The sequence below is a fragment of the Aptenodytes forsteri genome, unplaced genomic scaffold, assembly GCF_000699145.1.
Source record: "Aptenodytes forsteri isolate BGI_AS27 unplaced genomic scaffold, ASM69914v1 Scaffold100, whole genome shotgun sequence".
NCBI lineage: Eukaryota > Metazoa > Chordata > Aves > Sphenisciformes > Spheniscidae > Aptenodytes > Aptenodytes forsteri.
Window position 1 is genome coordinate 1,220,813 of NW_008796216.1, and position 20,987 is coordinate 1,241,799.

The following is a 20,987-nucleotide window of genomic DNA, read 5'->3' on the forward strand; positions in this document are numbered from 1 at the left end:
GGGGGGGAGTGAGCGAGCGGCTGCGTGGTGCTTAGTTGGCGACTGAAATTAAACCACGACACAAACTTATTCGGTTATCTGCAGGTAATTACAAGGTCTGTGGCATTTCTGTTGCCCGTGCGTGGCTGTAAGGCAGCTTAGCGGCCGTGAAGCGCAACAGCACGGTTAGGGGTAGCAAGGCCAAGCCCATGAAGACGTGACTGGCACCCACAGGCACCCTACTGCAGTCCTAACCTGCAGGTGAAGGCAGCACTTCAGGCTGAAGAGGGCATCCTTTTCTCTCTGTCCTGCCTTATTTACAGCCTGATGGCTAATGCTTTTTTTTTTTTTTTTTGAGGGGGACAGAGCACTTTTGGGGCCTGCAACTTTCAGCATGGCTCTTCTGTGGTTTACCTAAGGTCACAAAAAACATAGGACAGGGAATCGGTCTTTGGTGCTGCGTGAACTGCATAGCTGAAACAGGATCTCTGCCGTGGAGCTTGCTGGGGCTGAGCATGTGCTTGAAAGAGCTGAATGAGTCCCTCCTAAAAAAATCTATGGGTCTGAAGTATTTCCTTGGAAGTTAATGTAGACATAATTAAAATAGATACATAGAACACCTTTCACTCTTTAAAGCAGTGTTTGGGGGAAGTGTTAAGAGTGTATCCAGTCTGAATTACAGGGGAATCTTAAGTAGGCAAAAGTCTGGTATTTACACGTTAGGGTTACCACTCTTGCAAAATAGATCTTATTACAGCTTGGCACAGCGTATAGCAAATTTATCAGTAGAGAAACCAAAATAGCTGGTAGGGCAATACAGTAGGTAGAGCGCTCAGGTTGGATATGGAAAAAACAAATCCAGGTCCCTGTTGCAGACTGGCTCTCCAATTCTCATGCTCATCTTTTTATTTTACAGAAATAATTAACTCATCTTCACAGTGTGTAGAGACTTCATCAACTCTACCTTAAAATCAGCCATCCGCAACTAATTACTCTTTCTTTATTTTTCTGGCCCTAATAGTGTGAAATTACTTACACAACATGGCATTTGTACAGAAGAAGTCTTGGAAAAGATTCAGCCCACACCAACATTATGGTTAAAGTCATCTTTGAGTAGACTTTCCTCAAAGGAATTTGAGGCTCAGATTGTCATATGAATTATGTGATTGAAGCTGGGTTTCCCATATATTGTTTGAAAGCCTTAATTATCAAGTTACTGAGTTTTCTGGGATCAGGAAAATCTCCTTGCTGCACTTCTGCCCAATTACTCTGAAAGATCATGATTTCATGCTGGTGAAGAAGAAGAAAACATTTAAAATCTGAAAAACTTTCCTAGAACAAGAAAAATGTTTCTAGCCCAGATCCAACTGCAGCATTTCTCATATTGCCTGTCATAACTGGCAGAGGAAAGAATTCCAAGTTTACTTGGTCCTTCAAAACTGCTGGCCAATGCTGATCGTTATGAGGATTTGTTTGTTTGGCATCGATGCAGGACTCCTGTTAGGAAGAAGTGGGGTTGCCACACACAAAAATATAGCTCCAATAATTGCTCTGTCACTACATGCTCAAGAACTGTGTTGCGCCATCAGCTCCACTCCAAGGCTTGCAAACTCCCATCTCATCCCTAGGGTCCTCTCCATGCTCTACTGCCAGTGCTCAGTGAGTTTCCAAGGAAAGAGTGAAACCAGAAAGAGAAATAGGCTTTGTATGAGCTAAGGAGAAGAGCTAGGTGAGAGTTTCAGGGGGTGGATAGATGCAAGAGGCTTGGCTGGGCAAAATTAGGCAATGAACCGGGAGCGAGTGATCCTAAACAGTAGTAGTTTGTACGTTTATTTGGCAGCTTAAAAAGAAAACCCGTTTCTTCTCCGCCTTTTTATTGAAAAGACTGCAGTTCCTACTGAAATTCATTCAATATGCTTTCACAGTATCTCCAATCTGCATAAGGAGCTTCAGCCTTCCTAAAGGCATTATTGGTGTGATTACTCAATACATTCAAATTAATGCATTTAAAGATATTTTTCATAACTATTTATCACAGTCAAGTAAATATGGGCTTTGGGGGTGCATAATATTTGGCTTAGTATACACAAAGGGCTCAGAGCAAACAAAGCAGTCACGATCTAAAGCTGAGCCTGAGTTTTGTTAACATCTTTAATTGACCAAGATAGGTCTCCATGTGGCCATGGCTGTGACGCTTGCATTCCACTAACAAATCAAAACATGCTGACTTCAAAGAAAAGGCTTTACATTTTCCAGAAGGAGTGCAGTAATGGTTGTGCATGGATTAGAAAAGATGGTTATAATTGCCTTAAGGCCTATCTTTGCTGATACAAGAACTTTCCCTATTGCTGATTCTGGCTCACGCACATGGAGCAAATAATAACAATTATTCTTGTTCACTGGGCTAAGAACAAATCTCTTGAAATGTTTGCACTTTTTTTCCCCTAAAAATGTTAAAACATTGCTACATGACCTGCTACTGCTGCATGGATTGATAGTATTGTCCTTAGTCACTCACATAGACCAGTTGATTATGGAGCAAATTAAACATTTTTTCCCCAAGGTTCACTCATACCTAAAAGGATACATCTTGACAGGCTTAAGATATTGCCAAAAAACGTACTACCCCCTCTTTTAACTGAGAAGATAATTCGTAACTTGATTGCAGGGGCTTCAATCAATATCAAAATATTTTGTAGTAATTAATTTCTATGCCATTGGAAAGGAAAGAATCAGAAAGACAACAGACTGTTTTCAAGATATAAAGGAAACAATGTTAGGAATATCTGAAAATTAAAAAACATATTAAATCAAAGTTTGATTTTAAAAAATGTATCATGATTTGCAGCTAATCCAGGCACTGTTTATTTTTTAAATGACTTTGTTGTGTGCAAATTAATGGAAAATGAGAATGACTAGTTCCAAGACCAGCTTGCATGCCGCGTAATAGCCAAGTCCGCGATCAGTTGTCCTCTGATCTTGAAGACCAAGTAACTAAAGGTTTCCTGGTTTTTGCCCTAACGTACAACCAAAGTTTCAGAACTGTGGGAGATGTTGATTACGTCAGCGTTAGTACACTGAGATGTTGAGGCATGCCCCACAAGATGGTTATCTCTATACTGCACAGCTCAAAGCATGTTCAGCGTTTCCTGGAAATTAGAAATTAGTTTTGTATTTTCAGTGGGGATATCTCCCCATTGTTGTTTGTGTGGTTTTTTCAACACTGAATCATATAAGGATGTTGGAAACACATTTGTAGAGACTGAATAAGACTTAAATTTATTTTACAATGTGCTAGTAGTTTTTAAAGATATGGTATGAAAATTAGAATAATCTTTTATTTTCTACAGATCATGAGAGCATATTCATTCTGGAGAAGTGTCTCCTTTATAAAAAAAAAAACCTAACTGAAAAATAACAAAAGAAAAAAGATACTCTTTCTCTGAAAAATGTTGTCTTTTTAGGACATCTTAAAATGATAAAAATTTATAAAAGTCTGGGCATGAGCTTTTAGAAAAGGGAACACTGAGTAACTCAGGTTCGCTAGTATGTTATGTTCAGGAGTCTTGTTATAGAAATATGCCTGTTCTATCTATAAAAACTAATTTTTACAAATTCTTAGAACTCATGAAGCACAGTGGGGAATATATTCATTGTGTAAAAGTCATTACAGCTGATCCTGTAGAGCTTCAAAAAAGTTAAGGATAATTGTCCGTGTAAGGAATTTTATAATTAGATTGAACTGGTAAATTAAAACATATTAAGATGTGTTAAGATGATGATAGATGTCATCCTACATATTAAATTGATGTTATACTGAGTTGTGTATTTGAGGCACTCTACACGTGAGAAAAACATACATAGTATAGTAAGGAGAAGTTCCTAAAACATGTCTTAAAATAAGGCTTTGTCCTTAATTTTTCACAGCTGTGGCCCTCTTTTTCATAAGGAAAGCTGGTTACCTTGTTGCTGTTGGGTTGGCTTGGCTTTAGGTCCCTCTCCTTCACTCGGATTTCACACGTTTGATGGCCTCTCATTCCCTATTCTGTCCTTTCATTTTTATCTTGTAACTTTTTGTAACTCCACTAGCACAGTGATGCCCTTTTGTTCAAAATGGCAAGTGTTATTTTGCAGGAGTAGTTGTAACAGCCATCCGAGCCTGGAGGCAATCGAACAAATCTACCAGATGAAGCATTACACAAAGTACAGCCAAGAGAAAATCTTCCCTTTCTCTGCCTTCCACTTCCACCAATATCCTTCCCTTCCCAAGCAGTCACTCACACCTCTTTTATCTCTCCCGTGGGATGAAATTTTCCTGGGATGTGGCGGTTTGGCTTTATGTTATTCCTGAGGTTGACTGGCAAGAGGTGGAGGTAAACTATGCCAGTGTATGGTATAACCCACAAGTTAGGATACCTTCTTGTGAGACAGAGGATCAAAGTTCACACCTCTCTGCGAATATATCAGGGGATATGAGCCAGTATTCTTAAAAGTTGAGGCAAGTCTTTACAGAAGCAGCGACCTAACTCCAAGAAATAGGACGTGGCTGTGAATCCCCATCAGCCGGTCTCCTTCCCTCTGCCCAGAGTTAAGCACCAAAATCCTAAGAAAGTGGAACTGAAGTGCCAGCTTTTCCTTGGCATTTCCTGCTGGTTATTTTAGATCATAGAATAATATAATCACAGAATGGTTTGGGTTGGAAAGGACCTTCAAAGTTCATCCAGTCCAACGCCCCTGCCGTGGGACATCTTTCACTAGGTCAGGTTGCTCAAAGCCCCATCCATCCTGACCTTGAACACTTCCAGGGATGGGGCATCCACAGCTTGTCTGGGCAATATGTTCTAGTGTCTCACCACCCTCATTGTAAAAAAAAACCTTCCTTATGTCCAATCTAAACCTGTCCCTCTCCCCAAGCATACTGCCTTTTGCCCAGGCACCCAGCTTTGAGGTGGGGAACCCAGTGGTCCACCCCACACTTATCTGGGACAATTACTACCTGCTGTGGATCTACCTACCGTCTTCACTGTCCCCTCCCTTTCCTCCCTTGTACCTGTGCCTTTGCAGCGTCCAGGCTTGTCCGCCTGGTTTCTGGAGGCCAGGCAGCCCGGGGAAGCTGAGCTCCCATGGCTGGGCAGAGGCAGGGAGCGAGGCACGGAGAGGAGGGGTCATTTTAAAGAGCACCCGAGAGTAGGCTCCGGTCTCTTTTGCTCGCTGTGACAGCAAAGCGTCACACTGGAAACCACAAGCTGGGACTTACCAAGTGGCCTCTGATCTTTCTCTCTCTTTTTTGCCACCTTTCCTCTATTTTTGTCTTCTCATTTTTCCAAGGAAGAGGCATTTTCACTGACAGCTTCTTGGACAGCTCTGGGACACGATTTTTCTGAGGAGGGTAAGGGGTTTTTAACTCCTCACTTTGATAGTGGTTAGAAGCAACATTTTAAAGGAGGGGGGAACGTTGTTTGTTTGAATGCATTGTTTTGGGACCCGAAGTGTCCTTTGGCATGAGTTGTTCTTAAGCTAAAATAAATTAGGTGAAATGAAATGGCTATAAAAAAAATGAAATGGCTATAGAAAACCCAATCATCCAGGGTTTTCAAAGTTCAATTATTTGGATTTATTATAGGATTGTTTGATTTGTTTCACTGGTTTTGCATGTCCTGTCACTTACGTGCTTATACACTAAACTAACTGGTGACATTTCTGCTGATGGAAAAGTATTTTTTAGGAAAAAACATGGGAGAGTGGACATTTTTGAACAGAAAGCGTAAAATGTCACAGATTTAAATGAGCTCTGCAATGACGCAGTGAGGCAATAAATATTAAGTGCTGCATGTATTAAAATTTTTAAGTTACAGGTCTCTAAAAATATTTAGAACCACAAATATGACTGCGAAAAGAATATGCCCTTGCCAGCTATAAATTTGTGGCTATTAAAAGGCAAAGCTATAACTGTGTGGGTAACATACAAACACATCCGAAAGTTTCATTTTCCTTTTATTCTATGTCAATAAATATACACAACACTTGGGATAGCATAGTTTTTTTGAAAAAAAGTTGTGTTAAACAACCAAAGTATACTAAAACACCAGCTATACCTTTCATTGAACCTGTCTTAAAATGGCAAGCTGCTGGGAGGTTGCTATTCTGGGAGGTGACTCTGATAGGTCTCAACAGATGCAGCTCCCGGAATGCAGCCGGAGTGGGGGGAGCCAGGCAGCAGCTGACCCCCGCACTGGCACACCGACATTTCGGGGATCGCAGCTCACGTCAGCGCGAGCTGACACTGACGCTTTCGGCACACATGGCCTTCTCCCTCGCCCGCTCTGCACATGGTCGTCACCCCCCAGCGGCAGCAAAAAAATCTTGGTGCTCACAGGCAGCAACCATTCCTTTCTAAAATTAAATTACCGTTTTGTTACGTGCTATGTGCTTAAGGAAAAATTGATGTGCTGAGATTTTAGGCTGAAATATTACTGGAGTTTTTTATTAAGTTACCTAAAATAATCCAGTTGTTTTATCGTTAGGTAGCATTTCTTCATGAATGAGCACAAGGATCACAGAGAAAATTAGCTGGTGTAAATTGTTTTAAAATCAATGGATATATTGAAGATAAATGCTATATTTGAATATATTTGAATGCTGATCTCATCAATTCTATTTTAATTGTGTTATTGAAGATCAGTGCTTTCCTTTGAGGTATATTTGCATATACATATATTTATTTGAAATAGCTCCTTTGAAAATTACTTAGGGGCCATCTCACATTGCATTTGACAAAAACTGGGCTTGTCATTTCAGCAAGAGCTGGAACTTGCCTAGAGTTGATAAGTCTAAATCAAATATCTGTTCTAACATAACTCTGTGGGAGTAATTATTAACCTACACACATAAAGAACTTGTTTAAAATAACACGTCCTGCTAGTGTTTGCGTGACATTTTTCTCAAATAAAAGTTAGACAAAATCCTAAGTGTAGAATTATAGATTTCAAATTACTGATATTGAAAAGCAAGCAAAGTGTGCTATGAATAGAATGTATTTGTGAATCTGACATGGGAAGTAGAATATCATCAGTCTGGAAAATCAAAAGTTACAAAAACCTGGAAACAGTTTGGAGCAGATACTAAATCTAAAATCAACATGGCATCATACTAAAATTCACTTTGTCTTTATGTCTTATGTTGCTTTTTTTAATGAAGAATTTCTCCCACTCTTAATATGTCCTGGTCAAATTCTGAACTCTCCTGTAAGTCTGTACTAGCCCTGGAGTAAGGATGAGCAAAGCCGGGGGGGCCCATATCTTTCCTATGCTTCAGACTAATGAATTCATATCTAGAGCCTGGCTGATTTAAATGTATATTTACAAAATTTTACACTCTGGCAAACTCATTTAATGTTTAGGAAGAGAATTTAACTCTTTGGATGTGGTCACAATAGGGGAAAGTTATTTTTATGACCTTGTTATTAAGAAAAAAGGAATTATTTTAGGTGTTGTAGGTGTATTCTTCACAATTATTTTAGTGTTGTAGGTGTATTCTTCACAATTTGAGTATCCATTGTTATTAATAAGCAGCCACACTACAATCTAGGACAGTATAATAGTTCTTAGGAAGATAGATTATCCTGTCTGTTTTGGTTTTGTGGCATTTATATGTATTGACAAAGGTTAGATTTGTTGCATAATCACGGCGCTATTACATTTCACAACTGCAGTGTAGCTCTAAATGTTTTAATTTTATTTTTAGCAAGCTCTTGGCTGTAATATTTCATTGCAGTCATGGCCCCTAAGAAGAAGAATGTGAAGAAGAACAAAACAGATATCAATGAAATGACTATCATTGTGGAAGATGGCCCCCTCAGTAAACTAAATGGCTTGAATGGGCTCTTGGATGGAGGTAATGGTTTCAGCTGCATCTCATCTGAAGTTTCCGACTCATCATATAGCCCAAATCTCTTGGAAGGTCTAAGCAGAATGAGACAAGAAAATTTTCTTTGTGACTTGACTATCAGTACCAAAACCAAATCCTTCAGTGTTCATAAGGTGGTGATGGCTTCAAGCAGTGACTACTTTCACAACATTTTAAAGAAAGATCCATCCACTCAAAGAGTAGACCTCAATGACGTATCCCCATTGGGTCTAGCTACTGTTATCACCTATGCTTACACTGGAAAACTTACTCTCTCACTTTATACAATAGGTAGTATTATTTCCACAGCAATTTATCTACAGATTCACACCCTTGTAAAGATATGCTGTGATTTTCTAATCCAAGAAATCAGTGTTGAGAATTGTATGTACGTTGCCAATATTGCAGAAACATACGGACTAAAAACAACCAAGGAAGCAGCACACAAATTTATTAGAGACAACTTCATTGAATTTTCAGAAACGGATCAGTTCTTAAAACTTACTTTTGATCAGATTAATGAACTTCTTGCAGATGACGACTTGCAGTTGCCTTCTGAAATTGTTGCATTCCAGATTGCAATAAAATGGCTGGAATTTGACCAAAAAAGAGTAAAGTTTGCTGCCGATCTCTTAGGTAACATCCGTTTTGGTACCATCTCAGCCCAAGACCTTGTCAATTATGTTCAAACTGTGCCGAGAATGATGCAAGATGCAGACTGCCATAAGCTCCTAGTGGATGCCATGAACTATCATTTGCTTCCCTACCACCAGAATACACTGCAGTCCAGAAGAACGAGGATCCGTGGAGGTTTCAGAGTCTTAGTTACTGTTGGGGGACGCCCTGCTCTAACAGAAAAGTCTCTTAGCAGAGACATCTTATACAGAGATCCTGAAAATGGATGGAAGAAGCTGAGTGAAATGCCTGCTAAAAGTTTTAATCAGTGTGTGACGGTGATGGATGGATTTCTTTATGTGGCCGGTGGGGAAGACCAGAATGATGCCAGGAACCAAGCCAAGCATGCAGTCAGCAATTTCTCCAGGTAACTGGTTATTTATTTAAAAGGGATGGAGAGATTGATTCCACACAATGTAGGTAGATAGACCAAGCTGGTTTGTGATGTGCAGCATGAACCACTCATATAAATAAAAAGGGGACAGGGTTGGGGAGGTATGGATGCTATTCTATATTAAAGTTTGAATGAACAGAAATATGCATCTGAAGTTATGCAAAAACTGCACCATGGTTATACATGCACAATGAGAAGTGAGAAAAACCGAGAAAACTTACTCCAAGTGGAGGAAATAAATAGGAACATAAATAGGAAGTTCTGGGATGTTCTAAGGTACCATTAAAATGCACCAAATCAGACAGGGTAAGACTTTTTAAATTTCAAGAACTTCTGATGCCTCACAGAAGGTTCTGAAAAACACCTTTTAGGTATTAGAATCTTGACTTTCTGTGCACCATCCACCTTTCAACAGCTTTTATACTGCATTTCATATCCTTTAGCTTTTTTATTTATCAAGAATTTAGAAACAATATCACCATCTCTTGAAGGCTATATTTCTCTTCTACAGTGTACTCCAAATAATACCTCACTCCTGAAATATTACAGTTCCTATCTATAGTCATGCAAAGACTGCACTGGTGATAGCAAGGTCAGAAGGCTAACATGCAGTAGTCAGATGGGTGATACTAGTTTTTAAATAGTTCAGCCTAAAAGCTGACAGCACACAATAGCTTGAAGCAAAGGCTGGAGGTGAGACAACTCAGCTTTTTATCTACTAACAGACTATGGACATGCAATGGCAATACACAGCCACAGTCCTACCAGTGCTTCCTTTCCTGCTCCCAGAAGGAACATTCAGATAACTTCTCCTGAAGTTATCAACCAACATAAAGAGTTAATGAATAAGGAACCTTCTCTAGATCAGTTTTGTTGTGCAATATCTACTTTGTCAGAAAAATATCTCGCGTAAAGGAGATTATGCTGTCGCTCTCCCGAGCTTCTGCTTTTAAACTATGCCTCACGTTCTCACAAGGAGCTGTGTACTGGAGGTGGGGAGGAGGAGGGGGAATCCTTGTGGTCCACGGCTGAATGGGTTCTGCTCCCTGTTCTGCCGTTAACTTCGAGCATGTCAAGTCACATCAGTATATTTGTGGGCTTGCTTTCAGAGCTGCACATGACAATGCAGTATGACAGCTAGCAATTATTATTTACTTTCCCATAGTCTTTTTCTCGTGTGATTCTCTGGTCGCCACAGCATGCAACAGGAGAAATGTATGGGCCTACTAATGTACCTCACTCAACTCCTTCAGGAGTCATAATTTGCTATTTCCTATTTCAAAATTGCCCATTTAAATGTCAAGGACAGAGAATGTTATTTCAGACAGGTATGGTGTTAGGAAGCAAAGATGTTCTTTCCACGTAATTCTGACTCCATATGAGTGGTAGGGAAAGAATACTTACCATTTAGAAAGTACTAAAAATATGGAAGTATAAATCACCGCCTAACATTTTTTAAAACTCTTTGAGTAAATTTTGATGTCTTTGCTGTAGGTGTAGATTGCAAAAAAACTTCTAAAATTTCTATTGTATGTTGAAAGTATCTCTTTCCAATATACTAATGAGGTTATCATACATTATCAAATTGCAGAAAAGAGTCAAATTTACTTTATTGAAATAATACCAGGTTTGAATGATACAAACACTTTTTTTCTCCAATCAAAAACTAAATTTATTTGGAAATTTAACCAGGAATACCAGTTTCTTTCTACTGACTTCTGATGGGCTAAATAAATAACTAAAATTTTAGCAACTGCACAGCTGCAGCAGTAGTGGGACAGAGACAGGACTGTAGAATTTAGCAGAGCAGTATGAGACAGTTACCCTCTTTTTTTAATGCTTTCAGGTACGATCCTCGTTTCAACACCTGGATTCACCTGGCAAACATGAATCAGCGGCGCACCCACTTTAGCCTGAATGTGTTCAATGGCCTCCTTTTTGCAGTGGGTGGTCGCAACTCTGAGGGGTGCCTCTCCTCGGTTGAATGCTATGTGCCTGCAACAAATCAGTGGCAGATGAAGGCACCCCTGGAGGTGCCCAGGTGCTGCCACGCCAGTGCAGTGGTGGATGGTCGGATCCTGGTTACAGGAGGTTACATTAATAACGCTTACTCTCGCTCGGTGTGCATGTACGACCCCAGCAAAGATAGCTGGCAGGATAAGTCCAGCCTCAGCACCCCAAGGGGGTGGCACTGCGCAGTGTCCCTTCTGGAGAGGGTCTATGTCATGGGTGGGTCTCAGCTGGGGGGGCGAGCTGAAAGGGTCGACGTTCTCCCCGTGGAGTGTTACAGTCCTTACACGGGGCAATGGAGTTACGTGGCGCCGCTTCAAACTGGAGTTAGTACGGCTGGCGCCTCCACCCTTAACGGGAAAATTTACTTAGTGGGTGGCTGGAATGAAATAGAGAAAAAGTATAAGAAGTGCATTCAGTGCTATAACCCGGATCTCAATGAATGGACGGAGGAAGATGAGCTGCCTGAGGCCACTGTGGGCGTATCCTGTTGTACGATATCCATGCCCAACACCAAGACAAGGGAGTCCAGGGCCAGCTCAGTCTCTTCTGTCCCAGTCAGTATTTAAATATGGGTCTAACCAGCAACAAGTAAAAATGTTTACCAGCACAGCAATGTAATTAACCCTTTAAGTAGCATTTTTGTGCTTATATGGAAAAAAATCATTGGCTTTGCAACAGTTTTAACAGTGCAAATTGGCCAGTTTTCATGATCTTTAATACAGGTGGCGTGAAACAGCATATTAGGGTTAAGATGAATTTTCTTAGCAGGAAGAGAGAGTTAACTCATAACTGCAGAATTTCATTCTCTTCCTGACTTTGCCACTGACTTACTGGACTATCTGTGGCAAATCATTTCCTTTCTTTGTGCCTTGGTTTCCTTACCTGTAAAATAGAGATAAACTTGCTTCAGAAGTTTGTTGTGAGGCTTTTTTAATACTGAGTTTTAAATGCTTTCAGAACCCAAAAATGAAAGTCAAATATTGCTAATAATAAATCTCAACATACATCAGAAATGTGCTATGTCATCATAAAATTGATCAGTTTTGTTCTTTCCTAAGCATTTTCTATTTTGACAAACAGAAGGGAAAAAAACAAAACCCCAAAAATATAGCATATAGCATGTGCATACTTTCCTTTTGGGGCAGTGGTATTCATAGAAAATTTCTCAAAATATTTTCTCCTTCAGAAGTTCTAAAGAGATCCCTGTCTTCTGCCATGAAACCTTTAATTCTCATATCTAATGCTGTGACATCGCTTTCAAGACCTGAATCCACAAAATACCTTAGCCTCTGTAAGCATTATGGGCCAGCCCCAAGGGCTGCCTTGGGTGCCAGGTTTCTCTCCCGACCTCCATGTGTACACCAAGGAGCCGGCCACCACCCCTCTTCACGCCAGGGAGACTCCCCTGTCACTCCAGGTGGAAGGCATGAAGGCCAGTCAGTATGTCTCCTCCTGTTCCTACTCTTCCCATCTGTGTAGGAATGTACGTCCAGGTTACCTACTTGTTCAAGAAGGTCCTCACCCATGCAAGGAGCTAGGAGCTGCCACAGCAGGGCCAAAATCTGGAAGCTGAGTTCATGCCAGGAGGCACCAAGGGCTAATGGTGTCTAAGAGTGGAGATGCACTCCTACTCAGCATTATTCTGACAAATTCCCAGTTGAGTGAGGAACGAAGATGGAATAAAGACTGCAGGATCTGCCTTTAAGAGTAGGGTATATGCATGGAAAACGGTGAATCATGGGAAAACTGGATGAAATCGAAGAGACTTCCCTTAATAGTACCAAAGAGATACCTTAACATCTTTCTTACAGGTGTAGGCACAACATCACCCAAAGTAACCTTTTCCTGGGCATACCATTATGTATCTCTTTCTGAAGCCTTCATTACAGCCCTATTTATGGAGCTTTTATTCAGGTTTTTCCAAAGGCTAGACTAATGTGTAGCACAGCAACAACTGTGCCTGTTGAAGTCTGTGAAGTTTTCCCAGTGAGCAGAGTGAAGTTTTTGTTCAACTTAGATTACCTTCCAAGAACTTTTCTTCCTAATTTCAGCATGCAGTGGGAGAATTAAGTATGAAACCTAATCCTATTCCCTTAGCCAAAGGGATATGCAACCCATAATGTCCCCTGCGAATTTGATACCAAAGGACTGCTGTCAGCACAAAATGTCTACACCCTTCTGTTGGAGAAGGAAAGAAGCAATACAAGGAACTAAAATTATTTAATATAACCAAAAGGGTAGAAGTTCACTCACCTTAACCAATTCATAGAGGCTTCACATGCAGTTTCCTCAGATGATCATTGACACCTCCAGGCTCTGGTGCCAATGAGAAGGCATGCTCTTAGCAATGTTTACAAGGCATCCAGATTTTTATCTCATTTGCAAAAGGGGAACGCTATAAAATTGTCTGTAAGTGCAGATATTGTTGAGGCAAGCATTTTCAGGGCTTATGCTCTGCTCTTCGTAGCTTTGTTGCAGCTACATATTAAGCATCAGCATGAGCGTGACACAGTATTAGAGATGAAGTAATTCACTCTGTCAGTTGGGATTAAACTCCATGGTACTCAGTCCTGTTTTCCAATTCTAACTTAGAGTTCATGTCTGCATCCTGACTACACAATTTTAAATCCCAAATTCTATTTTTGAGTGCTGCATGTTATTAGAATATACTGTGTTGCAATGACTGTTGGTCGAAGTAGTGCTGTCATATAGGTTTGATTAATTTAATTAGCATAGAGTTATCTTTTTTCCTGTTTAATTCAAATGAATAATAATTCAAATCCACGGTCACAGAACAAAACATGGAATTGTGTAACAGAGTAAGATTACTTTGTTTTAAATACGAAAATGCTGTTCTTGCCCATTCCAGTCACCAAAAGCATTCTTGTGGATGAGAGCAAAATTTCTCTTTTCCCAAAGTCATGACCATGTGTTCCATATGAAAGTATTTAAAAAGCTCTTTGAAAAATCCATCTGCTCCAATAACTTTTTCTGTAAAATTTTAATACTATTAGATGAAATTGATTATCCACCACCAGTCCAATGAAGGTACACATGCAGGTATCCAATTATAGCTGTATACATACTCCAGTTATTTAGTGTTTCTAAGGTACCCATAAGATGGTATTTAGGAATTGAAGAAGCAATCATTTTAGCCTCAGACAGACATTGGATGAAATTCTGTCATATGCAAGTGTCTCTTTTCCCCTTTGGGAACTGAGTTCCAAAATGCGATGAGTAGTCAGATGTTGCTGCACGCTTTCCTCTTTGTGAGCCAACACGTCTTATACATCAACAACCATCTTCTGTTTTCAAGTAGAAAGTTATTTGTGAATGATGGGCTAAGTGCAATGAAACTACTCTCTTACTACTTAAAGGGTTAAAAACTTTGGGGGCCAAATCCTTTTCATCTTACTCGCAAAAAAGTTCCATTGACTGCACTGGGACTACTGAATAAGATGTACAGGATTTCGAACTCTTGGCCAATTGTGGCAGAACAGTAGATATAGATGCCTGCCAAAACTGTCAAACCCAGACGGAAGACTGCTCCTCAGCCTCCACTGCCCTTGGCCACGACAAGTCCATAAAGACGTGTCCTAGGACAGGATCCAAGCACTATTGGCCATGTGGTCCTTCCGTAACACAAATTAGGTACGTACTTCAGGCCAAAAATTTTAGGTAGATTAACAAATGGTACTGTTATCAGTATAGCACTTCAGTGGGGCTTTATATTATTTTCTCTAAACATCTGTTTAGGCTTCAACTGCGCATTGAGCCAGGATTTGGCCCTTAATATGTGACAATATCAGCTGGACTTAACATTATTTTGATCATACTAATGTACTGAGCTATTTGTGACATTTTTATGTACGATCTTGTTTTGTTAGAACTGTGAAAAATGGTTTGTATGTTGTGTTTTATGGGACGGTGTTCTTTCATTGTCCGGTACCGTATTTTCAATCTCCAGATGTTTAATAACAACATCTCAGCTGAACTTGAAATATTGTATATCCCAAAAAGAAATTTTAAAATGCAGTTTAGGAAGTACTATATATGGTAATATTAAGTAGAGCAGAGGGCTTCCAACTGTATGAGATGCAGATTTTTAGAACACTACAAGGATCTTCTTTAATGCTATACTAATAGTAAAAAAAAAAAATTAATATATGCTGTTATCTTCAAAATTCCTTATGCCCATGCATTTTATAATCAACATCTGTGCTTCCAAGGAATTCAAATCTGAAAATAAGCTTTCTTCAGTCTGTGAGTGAAACAGTTTGATAATGTTTTGTTTTCTTGTCTATTCATGCTTGTGTAGGTGCATGGGAGAGTGTGTTACAAGGTTGTGAGGTAGAACTTACTGTTGGAAAGTTATGCTGAAAGGAAGATTTTGTGCTTAGTTCTTAATCAAGATGAGATCATGATCAATTAATTTCTTCCTGAAGTTAACCCGCAAGATCATCTGTGGATCGGTCAAGAGTTAAGTAAGCTTAAGCACCAACTTCTAGCTGGTCAAAGAGGGAAGCAGACAAAATTAGCATCAACCAAAGCTATGAGGTGTTGAAAAGTGTTTTGTGTTAAGATTTTTTAAATGTCAGTTCTTACAGGAAAAAGTACACGATGAATGAAATGTCTGAATAAGACCATGCTTTATATTATCCTGAAACCTAGATTAGTTGATCCTACAGTTTTAACTCCTTCCAAACCCATGCTGGGTTTAGAGGGAGTTTTTCACTGGTAACAGCTGGGTTTGGTAATTCTAGTTGCAAACCCAACAGCCAAACAAATGGTTGTATGAGCATGCGTACCTTCTTGAATTCAGTGGGACTTCTCCTATATACAGTTATTCTCATGTGCTTATGTTTGGAAAATTAAAATACAAGAACTACATCCATGGGTAGACAAGTATCAATGTCCAATGAAAGCCAACATGGAGGTATTAGGCTGATCCTCAGTATCACCGTTCAACTACCCACTTACCATGCAGGCACATGAAATAATTAGAGACTAGATTTCCCCGGAAGGATTATTTCCTTTGGGTTGGCTGCTCAATTAAATCCTCTGTATGCTCCAAGGGGTTTTGTGCAACACACAGAATGGGAGATGCAAGCGGTTCCAGACAGTGGAAAGGGGAAGATGGAGCCCCTTAGCACAGTCAGTAGACTAAGATTTTGTTCCCATTTCTCAACGATGTTTGAGAAATACGTGCTGGAAGGAAGCACCTACTTCAACACACACATTTCCATAAGCAGCCTTTCTTTATGTTACCTAACTGAGGTGGCCCAGCCTTTCTTATGAAAAGCAAGACTCAATTTTCAATTGCCTGTAACTTGAATTCTCAGTTGAATTGAATTTTCAATCCATTTTAACCCGGTTTACCCAAGCTGGGAGATCTTTTTCAAATTCTGAATCTACCTGCTCAGAGAAGGCAGTTGAAGCCAATAGTCCTACTCTAGTCTCCTGACCTTTTTGCAATGAATCTTCTCATCCTTTTGTTAAAGACCTACTTTGTATAAGTAATGAAAAACATTATAATGCACAGATTTGTACTTTCACTCCTCCATGCAAGAGGAGGATCTCTTGTCTCTTTTATCTTCTCTTTTCTTGTCTGTAACTGAATGGCTCACGGGGCACCAAAGAAGATGCACAGATGCGAACAGTACATAAAAGCTCATCTGTGAATCTAATTCAAAAAATCTCATCACTGGTGGCCACAATAAAGAAAAGGACACATTCTGCAATGCCTGTTGCAAAAAAAGGGGTGAAAAAGTAGTCACTGGTGCTCATTTGCAAGTGTGGCACTGCTCAGAGCTCTGTTCCCAGAAGTTCCCTAAAGAATAAAGGAAAATACATGCAATTCTATATAGCTTGTGTGAGAGATTCACTTAATATCAGGTGAGTTTTGCCATGCAAAAGGCTAGTATGAATTCATTGTTGTCTCAATGAAAATTAAATTTTCAATAAAAATATAGGCAATTAGTAAACTTATGAGGAATACATAGTCGATTTCTGTTGGTAAGAATGGGAACACACACATTTAGATACACTGGATGTTACATTAGTTGCTGCCTTGGCAGTTTTGTTGTCAACAAAAAAAATTAAAAATATAACTTATTTGTGTAAAGCATTTCCCTGGCTTATGTGTTAGACATACTGCTTATACAAATAGGTTTTCTAATTATACACTTTAAGGATGGACTGTGATAACACAAGGGAACATATTTCAATGGAAAAAAATCTGTAAGTGTAATGTGAGAATGTTACTACTTAAAAATTAAAATTTGTAGTGCAGCAGTTGTCGCTAAGAGGAATAACAGCATGTCGGTATTTTTCATTGTATGCTTTAAATAAAACTGTCGACACACAGCACAAACAAATTATTCTTATTGTAAAATCAGTTGGAAACTGTGAGACTCTCTTTCTGACGAACGCCTGGTTGCAGCTGAAATATGCTTTGTTTTCTGAGCCCCGTGCTGATCCTTGCTTTCGTATCAGCTAACTGGAATGTTTGTTACACCCGGGCTGTCAAACCACCTTCACAATAAGCTACACAGTGTGACACTGGAGCCACTTTTATATTTTTCCTTTTATTACAAGGACAACAACTTGTTTTTTAACAATTAATTTCACAGTCATTTGTCATAATCAAAATGCCTAGCAAGAAATGATCAGATGTCCGATTAGCAATTTAACATGTTTTCATTTGGATTGTATGAGTAATATTATCAGAAATAAAAACATCTAAATTTCAAGGAAAAAAAATTAATCTGAATTCTGAAGAGCAATTAAGTTGTGCCACAGATGAGAGGGTTTGAAATGCCAAAAAGTATTCCTTGTGTTTTGACACCAAGGGTTTGGTTCAAAGCGTGATGTGGCATTTGGCAGATGTCACGACCAGAAGGGTTACCCGTCCTGCGGTTGTGTAGAGGTAGCGACCGTGGGTTCCTTTTTCCTAGTAAAGAAAACTTATCAACAATATAACAACAGTTATACTTATGAGAGATTACTTATATGAATATATATAATATCGATATGAAGCAAATTAAACAGATTTCAGAAGGAGCCAAACCATCCCAAAAGGGCAGAACAAACCAATCCTGGGAGGGACACGCAACCATCCCAAAAGAGGGGAGGACAGACCCAAGCAGTAAGATAAAAGACAATCTCCCTTCAAAGCGGATCCCCACCACAGAGTCTGGAGCCAGCTGGGCATCCCTGCTGAGAGTCCAAGAGCTCGTGGAAAGTTCATGTGGGATTCACCTGGGAAGTTCTCAGAGAGAGAGGCTCCATTTTGAATAAAAATTAAGTCCTTTTTATAACAGAGGCATAAGGGTGTAGGACATCCTACAGCAGCCAATAGGTGCTCTTAATTTCTATTTTTCACCTGTAACAGCCAATAGGTGATGCTGTTTTCTGTTCTTTCAGAGCAATTTTATTTTTCCAGGCTGTTTTCCACCTTCTCAGATTATAAGCTGCCATTACAATCCCTTGTTTTTGCGCTTATTGGTGGTACCTCAGGATGTCTCTGGTTTCTAGGTCCCTGGCTGCACTTTTCAAGGATGCTTGTAGTTCCCAGGCCTAGTCCCCAAGCTCGCAGTCCCAGGCTGGCGAGCCTTTCTCTGTCAGTATTTTTCAGCAGACAGTTTCTTCTGTTCAGTAATTTTCCCCTTCTAACGAGGCTGCCTTTATGGCTGCTCACAGCCAGGTGAGCCAAGGCAGCCAGGTGAGCCTGTTGGCCATGAACCAGGACTCATGCACATCTAGAGCAGCAGCTGGGCTCCTTAGGGCACCTGAAAAGCCGCTATATGCCTGTGGGTGTGCTCACCTATGTGCCAGGCTCTTTTAAGCGGTGTCCAGTGACAGGACCAGTGGCAATGGTCAGAAGCTGAAACACCGGAGGTTCCCTCTGAACATCAGGAAACACTTTTTCACTGTGAGGGTGGCTGAGCACTGGCACAGGTTGCCCAGAGAGGCTGTGGAGTGTCCATCTTTGGGGATATTCAAAAGCCATCTGGACATGGTCCTGGGCAACTGGCTGTAGGTGGACTTGTTTGAGAAAGGCATTTGGACCAGATGACCTCCAGAGGCCCCTTCCCTCCTCAACCATTCTGTGATTCTGTGATAACTGGTTGGTAATTTACCAGTGTAAAGGAAGTGGTGAAAACAGTTCTTGGGGAACTTAGTATAAGCTATGTCATTCCATTACTCTAACCCAAGTTTTACCATTTGTAAGGAAACATAGCCAAGATCACAGCAGTATGAGAGGGATCGCAACCTGCTCTTGCCATGCAGAAAGGGCAGAGCAAGGCTCTCCTCCTGCCAAGGCTAGTAGCACACAAGCCCTGACTTCACGGAGGCGGTAAAGCCGATGTGGCATTGCTATGTCCTCGCCACAAAAAGGCTAAACAATGTGCTGCTGGCATAAGTCATTGCTAGGTTACTTCTTCCTGAAGCCAGAGAGGGGAACAGGGAAGAAATGTTAGATTTCCAACCAAATCTTCTACAGCAACACCACTATCCATGATCTCTTATCGAGAGCAGATAGTAAAATCATCATCCAGGGCTTATCTGTAAAGAAAAAGGTAGAAACTAACTGAATATTACAACAATTTAGGACCTGCCTCTGAACTGGCAGGCCCTTCATCTCCTGGTTATAATCTTCAAAATAGACCAAGTAGCTGGGGTGGAAAGAATAATGTTAAGTAATGTTAAAGTAAAGAATAATAAAGTAAAGAATAATGTATACCATTGCTGGGAGCTAAAGTAGAGCAGATTAAAATTCAGGGATGATTTTGAGGAAGCAAAAGGGATGATTTTGCTTCAAAATTTGGGGATGATTTTGAGGAGGCGAGCCATGAATCTGTGTGGTAAAAACTGCTAAAAAGACAGAACTTACAATTAGACTATGATATAAAAGAAAAAAGATTTTAAGCAAGTCTTGACAAATGCATTATTTGCCAGCATCACTAAAGTAAAAAACATGGATTAAAGTAAACATTAGCTGGATCCTTTATTTCTTATAATATTTGCGTTGTTACTTAAGGGTCTGAGAAAACTTATTTTTCTGTATTGCAGATACATTTCAGAGCTTATTATGTCATCATTTTCTTTCAAAAACAGTTAAATAATATGACTGAAATATTCACTTAGCGAAAGCTGATTTTCCCTAAATTATCCATAATTTAGCTGTAGGTGTTGCATAGACTTATGGTGCCCGTTATACCAACTTAAACCCAATATGTAGAGGCCTATAAATTGGTATGTTTCTTCCTTCTGTGAAATGCTCACAAGGTAAATACGAGCCAAGCCTATGGCAATGTATTTTGTTTCATCTGAAGGACACTTATTTCTTAAGTAGAATCCCCACGTAGTGACATGAGAACAGCTGTTAAGATCAGTAGAGTCAGAATTTTGCTGAAGTTAATTAGAAACAGCCAAATTGAACAGACTGCTTTTATTTTGTGTTATTTTTGTACAGGATTATTCTGAGCCGAACAGGGAATTTGTTGAAGTTACTTATCTAAACAAAGAGAAAAATTCAGAATAAAAGTCCTGCAGTCTGTAACTCGTGTTCTTACTGCTTGAACCAGCCACAGAACAAATCACGACTTCTCAGTCTATGTACGGTGATGCCATACAGTGCAAATGGTTATATGGGGAACATCGTCAATAAGGCAGCACTCCAGAACAGCTACTCAGATACCATGAACGCTGTGTTGCTTTCCTGAACGTAGCAAAACTCGTCTTTCTCGGCCTAGGTTGATGTCAGCAGGGCGCTTAAATTTCTCTTGCCTTAGTCAAAGACACACTGCTTACTCAGTAAATTAAATTCCATTTACCCCAGTGAATTAAATTCAGACTTAAATTCGGCGCCTGATCCTGACAGATTCCCGGTGGAGCATCACCCACGCAGGATCTTTTCTTAAGGGCCTTGCTCTGCTGAGTTGTTTCGGGAAGGAGACGCTGGAGGGCACCAGGAGGACGGAGCCGGCAGCCCCCGGGCGCGCTCCCCGCCGGGGCG

General features: G+C 40.1%; 2 protein-coding genes across 3 annotated transcripts in view; one reads left to right on the forward strand and one right to left on the reverse strand.

The window, feature by feature from the left end:
* Positions 1–5,133, reverse strand: part of LOC103906612 (transcription elongation factor B polypeptide 3-like) — a 29,899-nt gene extending 24,766 nt beyond the window's left edge. Inside the window, exon 1 of the mRNA XM_009288555.2 lies at positions 5,030–5,133. Within this exon, the coding sequence (XP_009286830.1) occupies positions 5,030–5,104 (75 nt within the window). The 5' untranslated portion in view covers positions 5,105–5,133. The remainder of the gene's footprint in view (positions 1–5,029) is intronic.
* Positions 5,134–5,165: 32 nt separating this feature from the next.
* Positions 5,166–17,329, forward strand: KLHL31 (kelch like family member 31). Of its 2 annotated transcripts, none has more exons than XM_009288554.2 (3): positions 5,166–5,368; positions 7,723–8,926; positions 10,800–17,329. In XM_009288554.2, the coding sequence occupies exons 2-3, from the start codon at positions 7,755–7,757 to the stop codon at positions 11,530–11,532; spliced, it is 1,905 nt and encodes a 634-aa protein (XP_009286829.1). In that variant the 5' UTR covers positions 5,166–5,368; positions 7,723–7,754; the 3' UTR covers positions 11,533–17,329. The 2 variants fall into 2 exon arrangements, with proteins under 2 accessions (XP_009286829.1, XP_019330001.1); XM_019474456.1 differs by having other exon boundaries at positions 7,753–8,926.
* Positions 17,330–20,987: the final 3,658 nt, after the last annotated feature.